This window comes from Sinocyclocheilus rhinocerous, unplaced genomic scaffold (assembly GCF_001515625.1).
Source record: "Sinocyclocheilus rhinocerous isolate Xijiao unplaced genomic scaffold, SAMN03320098_v1.1 scaffold418, whole genome shotgun sequence".
NCBI lineage: Eukaryota > Metazoa > Chordata > Actinopteri > Cypriniformes > Cyprinidae > Sinocyclocheilus > Sinocyclocheilus rhinocerous.
This window is the reverse complement of record NW_015651146.1, coordinates 1155333-1164220: the sequence shown is the minus strand read 5'-3', so window position 1 is coordinate 1164220 and position 8888 is coordinate 1155333. Positions and strand designations below refer to the sequence as shown.

General features: G+C 37.9%; 1 protein-coding gene across 1 annotated transcript in view; it reads right to left on the bottom strand.

Annotated features, from left to right (window-relative positions):
* Nucleotides 1-1020: 1020 nt before the first annotated feature.
* The window catches only part of LOC107712727 (plasma membrane calcium-transporting ATPase 3-like), a 49666-nt gene continuing 41798 nt past the window's right edge, over nucleotides 1021-8888 (bottom strand). The window contains exons 22-23 of the mRNA XM_016518058.1: nucleotides 8747-8833; nucleotides 1021-1922 (exon numbers count right to left, since the gene is read on the bottom strand). Of these exons, the coding sequence (XP_016373544.1) occupies nucleotides 1506-1922; nucleotides 8747-8833 (504 nt within the window). The 3' untranslated portion in view covers nucleotides 1021-1505. The remainder of the gene's footprint in view (nucleotides 1923-8746; nucleotides 8834-8888) is intronic.

Below are 8888 nucleotides of genomic sequence, written 5' to 3'. Positions count from 1 at the left end.
AACGTTTGCTCAGTGAACCTTGATATTGTGCAAAAGTAATGATAACCTCACGGATTGTCCATCTTTAGTTTCTTTGATATTTTTTAACTATGGTGTGGCAGTATAAAATGGATTCCCTACCCTGGTGACCACAGTCTGCTATTCACAATCTGATAAATATTCCACACACATGAGGAAATCAAGTGTGAGTGTGAATGTATTTAAAGGGCCAGCAGATATGCATGTACTGAGCGAATAGAATTATTTGAACATGTTTAAAGGGTTGATGCATTTGTTGGTGTCATCTGCACAACATGAATTTTAATGGCTTTTATGTCAAAGAAATATAAGACACCATTAAATGTTGAGTCTGGGCAAACCCACTGAAATCCTTAAATCCAATTTCAGCTACTTTGAACAAGGTAAGACATATTAACAAGGCCATTTTGTCATACAGCTGATTGCCATTGCTGAGATGAAAAACCACCGAAATCCCACCCACGACCATTGAATCTCTGTGATGGGATTGCCCAAATCCTCTACCCTGTAGCATATTTTAAACATGAACATGTTGCGTAAATGTTTAAAATATCATGTGCATGATTTTTGTGTTTAAAAAAAAAATGCTTACTCTCACTTAGAGTGAAGCTACAAATTGCCCTCAAATAATAGAATAATTTTTCTTTTACACAAAATGCTGAAAAACAATGATCATTAAAATGGTGCGGCAACGTTTTTGTCTTCTTTTTGTTATCAGCAGACGCATTATAATTGAATTAGTTTAAGCTTCAAATTAATATCATCTTTGCTTTGTTAGTACTTATTTTTTTCTAGCTTTTTTATGCTTTCAGGACAGACACGACACACACACAGACACATAGAGAGAGAGAGATATAGACTAAGTGAGAATGAAAAAAAAATCTTGGTGATCACAATAAATAAATGAATAAATAAAAAAATAATTAATAAATAATATGTTTTAAAGCTAATCCATAAAGCATTACTCAGAGTAATAAAATTTGTTTCTGTGATATTGCAATGATAATCCGAGCACTCGGGATGACGGTGGCAATAGTAAGAAGTCAAACATGATAATAATTATATTGAGTTTAGTAACACCGATAAAAAGTAAAGTGAATGGACCCCTACTCCACCCGTAGGGAACATATTCCTTTGCATTCTGAGAAGTCAATAGTCACCAGCACTAAAGAGCCACTAAAATCCATCGGGTCTGGATTCCTCACCTTCTCAGGTCCATCCAAAGGAACCACAGACACGCAACAGACTGGCCTCCTCTCCACACAGTAAGAGGAGAGGTGTCTGTAGGGCTGTTGTTGAGACATGAGGGGTGATAGTGCTTTCGGTGGATGGTGGTAGTGGGCGAATGATTGTAATGGGACGACCCTGCCTTAGTATTGGGGGTCAACCACCTACCACGTATCTGTAGGAGCCTCCCCCGCCAGCCTGACCCGCACAGGTCCACATCCTCAAAGTTCTTAGGGTCTTATCCTCTGGAGCGCAGTTAGTCATAGAGAGGTCTCCAGGGCGAGGAGGGGGTACAGCTGTCGAGAGGGGGTTGTCCAGTGCCCGTCTGGGCCTGTGGGGAGGTTCAGGTGGTAGACGCCACTCTCGATGGCATTGTTGTTGCGGTTAGGCGTGGTGGGGAGGCTGTACTGGCGGTAGGGACGGGGCGGTGGGCGGGAACGCTGCGGATGCTGGACCGGAGGAGGAGGGGGCTTTCGGAAGGCCGGATGCAAGTGGTGGCTGTGCCTCGACCACTCCGATTCGTCGTCAATGTCGGTGTCGTCGATCAGCGGGATGTTGTGGATGAAGTCGTTGATGAGAAACTCGGGGTGTGCCATGAAGTTGTGGATGGAATTCCTGGAAGCGGGTTTCTCGATTCCGTCGTAAAGGGAGCTACGGAATGCTTTCACCACCTGCATCTACTCGGGAAGAGAGGGGACGAGGCACAGAGGAGGACAGAGAGAAAACAGAGAGGGAGAAGTGAGGACAAGGAGAGGGTTGAGACAGAGGAGGGCGGGAGCAAAGAAATCTCTCAGTACACGTGTGATTGAAAAGACCTAAAACACCATAGAACCTGTTCTGAACATGCCTTACAATGCACAGACAGCTCAAGATCAGGTTGCTGCAAAATTGTGCATTAACTGAATCTGTCTTTTTTTTATTAGGGTAGGTACAGTAATAATTTTGTTTTGGTACTTAAAGGTGCAATGTGTAATTTCTAGTCACAAAAAACAGAATTGCAAGAATTGTTTTTCTTTCTTCTTTTGATGCAAATGCTTCAGTTTTAATGTAAACACTTAAACCCAATGTATGCTTAAGTTTTAATGTGAACGCTTAAACCCAATGTATGCTTAAGTTTTAATGTGAACACTTAAACCAAATGTATACTTTAGTTTTGGCGCAAACACTAAATCCCAAAGTGTACTTTAGTTTTATAGCAAATGCTTAAGCCCAAATTATGTTTCCGTTTTGACACATCAAAACTGAACTGTACACTTCAGTTTTGACGCAAACATTTATGTTTACAGCTGAACATGTAGCCTTTCAAAGTATATTCCATTTGATAGCATGTGCGAAAACAGGTGTCCTACAAATGCACATTTTTGACTGTGAAACAACAGAAATAACTTTTATTTTTAGAGGTGGGGATTTTTCAGTGACTCTTTCTGCATGTTACAACCTTAAGCAAGTAGATGGTGACAACACCGGTTATGAGTAATTGAATAATTCATTCAACCAATTAATTCAATCACACTGATTCATTCGGCAATGAAACAGCACACTGTTTGTTGCTTGAAGACTCAACAGTTAATTCTGCTGTGGATTCATTTGGAACTATTGGTGGAGCAAAAATCTGCAAAATAACTGATAATATTCTTTTTAAAATGTAAATTACCCCAAATTTTTACTTGTATTTATTGAACTGTCAAATGAAAACACTACCATACTTGCAATTGTTGTTCTTTACTGGTCTAAATATCAGCATTCTTGCCTATATGATATTGCTTTATAGGTTGGTCTTTGTAACAAAAACTGTACCACTAGAAAAACACTACACATTTGTACTAGTTTCTAATACTAAATATTTTCTTTCCTTTGGTCATCCACCAGTGCATGATGCCCCTGGTCATTGGTTAAGCCAATGATGGGATGCTGAAACAAACAGATTGCAATTCTGTTTTAGGTTTTATGCTGCAGAAATTACACAATGCACATTCATTATTTAGATTCTAATACCTATAAACTAAGGCTTTATACTAAAGCTGCACAACCAGATCTTAAGTGTTTCTCAAAGAAAGACAGATGATAAAAAAACAAAACAAAACCAAATCTAAGATGGACCCAAGCTGTCAATTCACAGTTATCACTCAAAATTAAAGGTGATGGACATTCTCATCAGCTCAAAACAGAAAACAGACCAGGCCTCAAACAAAGAGACGAATGGAAGCACAAAGTACCAAACAAAAAGCCAATACAAAACATACGTCATGTCTGTATATTGACATATTAGTGGTGAAAACTGAAGTAGTGACACGGAGAGAAAGAAAAGCATAAAGGAGGATGTCTTGATATACACATAGACACACAGCCAATGGAAGAAACAGTGGGTAAGAATCTGCAACACAGTGCTAAGCAAAGGGGATGTAATGAATAGACAGAAGCATGACTGGGGGTCTGGCTGGGGGGATGGAGAGAGGACGCACCCACAGTGATGCACTATGCTGTTCTCGGAGGAGTTATGACATACTCCTCAATTGTACTAGCAGCATTCAGGAGTGTAGTAACAATGAAGCAATGGCACTCCAGTAATCTCATATGACAAAATAGTGCATATTTCAAGAAACACATGCAAATTATCTACAGATGTGTGAGTCTGCTCTGGTAGGCCTATATGATAAATTACTCTGCAGGCTCAGATTACACTGGCTGCCAGAGGATAAGTTATAACATTTCCAGAGACATCATCTAGATGGATGATGATGACTTTTCTGGGACTAGTCACTTCCTGGCACTGAGCCATTGATTACATGACACCAACCGCTGTGACAGAAGACCTTAACAAGCACCATCACACTGACAAGAACAGAGCAGGCACAATAAACAAGGTCACAGCATCTCTGGTTTCTGCAAAAGTCAACTTATCAGCACAAATGGATCACACCTTTATACAGTTTCATAGGCCTGGACTTGAATTTTGTTTTTGATCTTGGTAAGGGATACTATTTTTGATTACTGTTTAGATGACATATTCATATCGTGGATGTTTAGAAAGGTGTGGAAAAGCACATTCAGTGAGAGAGATAGAGAGAGTGCGAGCATCTTTTGGCATGCAGCAGAGCAGTCGAGTGCAGATGACACACAGAGAAGAGCTGAAGAGTGCTGATGAGATCTGCCTCAGTCTATATGCAGAGAAAAGAAGAAGGAGCACGGGAACCGATCAGAAAGCAAAATGCTCATTCCAGTGCAGCTGTCTCGTTGTCGTGTTACAGGAACAGAAACAATGAAAGTCGAGGTCAAACTCAAAAACTTGAATGCATGATGGTAAGCAGTCAGACTCATGCTGTAAGAGTAACTCAAATGCGGCTGGAGCACATATACACACGCGTCTCTCGTGTGTATATATTCAGAAGGAAGGAGATTTGAGAGCGCGATCCTTTGCTGTGGCCACAGGCCGGTGCCGCCCACCCCAACCCTCTTTTCAACACTCACCCAGCAAAGGAAAAGAAGCTAAAATGACCAAGAAAGAATTTACAAGAGACAAAACAAACAAATAAACAGGAAGGGACGGTCAAGCATTTGGTTAATTGCTTATCTGTTTTTCCAAAGAGCCTGTTTGTTGAGAAAAAGTCATGCAAATCTGAATTGAGAGACTGTTTGTTTTCATTTTTTTTCTTTGAGTTTCTGTCTTTCTGTTTTTTGCATGGATACAGGTAAACGTTCGAGTATATCGCCCGCTTTTGGGAAATGTGTGTTTGTTTAAAACTGATTGAGTTTTTTTCTCTCTCTCTTTGCTCTGGATGTTTGCATGCCAGATTACTATCCACTATCCTTCAAAGTAAAAAAAGCTTGATGGAAAAACTTTATCATTAAAACCAAAAACCAAAAAAGACTTCTTTACTCAACAAATATTTCCCAAAGATGTCTGAAATGAAAATAGATCTACACAGAAAGACTTGAAAGCAGACAGAGTGATAAGATGCAGGAAAGGAGAGGAAGTAGTTAACAAAGCAGTGATGAAATAATGACTTCATGTTGAATTTGTAAGAATGCATTCAGAAAGGTTTATGCATAAAGACTGTAAAAGAGTAATCGCTGGACCTATTTTCACTATTTATAATGAGTAAGTAATGAAGCTGGTCAAATATGACAGTATCTAACTGCTGACTTTAATTTGACATAATCTATATTTAGAAGTGACTGTAAATGCTCTTAATCATACAGTACAGTTCTCTCAATTTAAAGAATTTCAAATTGTGTCCTATTAATGTAATGTATTAATGTAAACTATCTACATTTTTTCTCTCTTTTTTTTTTTTGCCAAACTTCAAACAAGGCTTATAAGGAGTTATTTAATTACAGCAATAGGTGTATTTTGTATTGGTATTCTCTTCCATAATTTATGATTTATCTCACATATCTCACATATTTGCATCTTGAATAATTTAACTACGGTGAACTTTATGAAATGATACAATATTATACATTTAGCAATGCACTTTATAAAATGCACTGTATAATCTGCTGGCAGAATTCACACGGTGACACAGTCTATGAATATGATTATTTTTTATCAGATGGTAGTAATCAAAGCTAGGAAAACTTTAATAAATTAGCGTCGCTTGGACATTTCCACTTATATTACAAAATATATTCCACTGACTGATAGTGAGCATCTGTTTTGAGCAGTGAACCATTACCGTACAAGGCAAATGTTTGAGCAAATGAGTGAGATAAACATGAATCTATCAGTGACAGCACTGCATCTCTTCTCAACATCTGGGTTACAATGTGCACCCATCTTACAAAACCTAAAGTGAAAACAAACTTGATCCGTAGATCTGTCAAACATTTGTGTGTGAGACAGCTGTGAGGAAAAAAAAACACATTTTTGGAGAGCTGTGATTAATGATTGATCTAAATATAGTGTTTTCTTCTCTGAAGAGATACAATGCTAGCATAAAATGATTTTCAAAGATATGCATATAATATATAATATATACATCATAAATGAATAAAAATACTACATTTAGGCAAAGATATCAACACACTAACATCTACTAAATGTTTCTGCAGTATGATTTCTAACATGAGGTTGACAGAATGATGTTTAAACTAAAGTTAATGTTTGCAAATCTCAGTCAAAGCCAAAGAAAATTTTGCGTGAGCAAAACAACAAAATGATATGTATAGGGCTGAAAAAGAAGACTGGAGTGAGTAGTGGCACATTTCACCCATATAAGCACAGTACGCAGACACCAAGTGAAAAATGTGATGAAAAATGTACAGATACACATGAATCACATCACAGAGCAGTCAGACGCAATGATATGGTAGTCGTGATTAACATTTCTAGCCTGAAAAAAAACAACAATTTTTTTTTTCAAAGATGGAGAAATAGCTGGGGAAAAAATCTATAAGCATTGATAAAAATTGAGTTAGTCCACTATTCCCAGCAAGAAAACATATAATACACACATTCTTAAAATCTCTATTAAAGTGGGATACATTTTTAATACTTGAGTTTTTTTTTAATACTTAAATGTTGGTCTGTTCCTCTCACAATGCTGTTTGGATATAGTGTGTATGCTACTTTTAGAATGCTTTTAATGAAGCACTTGGTCACCATCCACTCTCATTGTATGAAAGAGCAGCATGAACATTCTTTAAAACAATCTTATTGCATGTTTCACATATGAAAGAAAGCCATTCAGGTGTGGAACGGCATGAGCTAGTAAAGTATTTTTAGGACAGAATTTTAACTTTTGACTCTATTGACAGCATATGTAGTCATATGTAATCTTTGATAGTTTTTATAAACTGACGGACAAGCTGATAATATTTTCAACAGAATTACACAGATGCTAGAGCTGAACTGATTTTGAACCCTTGTTTTGATTCCTTTAAAGAATGATAGCTAGAATGTACTATGTTTGATAGAAAAATGAAAGACTTTGTTAGTTTAGAAGAGTTTAGAAGATGCATACAGAGAAGAGAACAGGAGACGGGTAAAAATAGATTTTAGCCATGAACCATGTGAACCATAGGACAGAGAAAAAGACTGTGAGGATCTGTGGAAGAGAGATGAAGTCAGTAGCACAGAGACATTAGAGGATGCTTTCACTCAGTCTTATGATGAAAGTTACAAGATGCATTATCTGGAAAAAAGTAACAGAGGGAAAGAAAATGAGAGAGCGAGAGAGAGAGAGAGAGACCTATCAGAGGGAGAAGAACCTTATAGGGCTTATACTCGAAGGTTTACCCCTGTGTAGGCTCAAAAGCCATAGCAGTGCAGCACATTGAGTACCTCTGCTTATACTGTAAAACCTCATCTTTTTAGCAAACCACGCTAATAGAAGCCTCTCGGAAGTGAGTGCCGTGTTCTCTCTGTATTTTTTCTGTGGATTTTAGGACTAAATTCAGGTTTAAATACAGGTTCTTCTTGCAATGTCCAGACATAATTCTTTTAAAATAATTAATTGTAAAAGCAATTATTTAATTATTTCAAGCAATTACTAAATTATGTAATATTTATCAAAGTCATGTCTTGTATGTTATTTTAATAGTCATGTCTTATGTGATATATTCTGTTCTCCAAATGTTTTTAACAAATCTTTAAGAATACGTTACTTTAAAGCTGAAGTGTGTCATTTTTGTTGATGTTAAAATCCTATTACAGTCCAAAATATCAATAGACAACTATAAACGAGTCATTTGTAGATTGATTTATCCAAAAAGTGCAACAAGTGTTTCTCTGTGGTGCAATTAAAACAATACTGAGATAAAAAAATATGGTTGAGCCAATGGCATTGGATTGGGGGCGGGACTATCTGTTTGTCCAACCAGTGGTTCATGTTTATGAAATCTGATCAGTCATTATTTTTAAAATTGCATTTGCTCAAAAAAAAAAAAAAAAAAAGCAACCACTTCAGTTTTAAAAAAATAAATCAAATTTAAAAAAAAATGTTTTCTGCTGTGCACTCAACACTAACGCTGATTTTTTTTTTACACATTGTGTTGTAGGTAATAGGTTTAGTTTTGGACAGAGAGAAGACAGAGAATGGCTTATCGAGAGACGGGGATTTGAAAACAAAACCAACACCTTTAGACAACAAAGAAGAACCCAACAGCAAGAGAAAAGGCCCGACACAGCAAGACAGCACACAGAAATCGAGAGAAGGAGACACACAAACAGCGGCCCATAGAGGATCAGTCAAAGCCAGACAGGCCATCTTGCAAAGAGCCACTCAATCACAGAGAGACGACTACACAGAAGGTTTCAAATACAGAACAGAAGTACCACGGCACACACGATGGGGTGTTTCATGTGCTGCTGTGTGTGAGGAGAAATGCTTGGTGCGTGTGTGAGTGTGTTTGTAAGAGTTTTGATGTTTTGTGAATGTTTCTTGAGTGTGTGAGTGTCGTGTCTGATACAGGTAGGGAAAGCAGGGAACTCACTCCCGGGAGCGGCGCTTGCATTGGCAGTGGAGAGAACTACATGAGTGGGGGTAGAAATATTGGTTACGTCATGGAGCTGGCTGAGCACTGAGGATCGACGTCTCACTGCACCCTGAAACGAACCACTTCTCTTGAACGTACTCACTACCTCCATCTGCAGGAGAGAGAGAGAACCACATCATATACACACTTAAAAAGAAAGAAAGAGA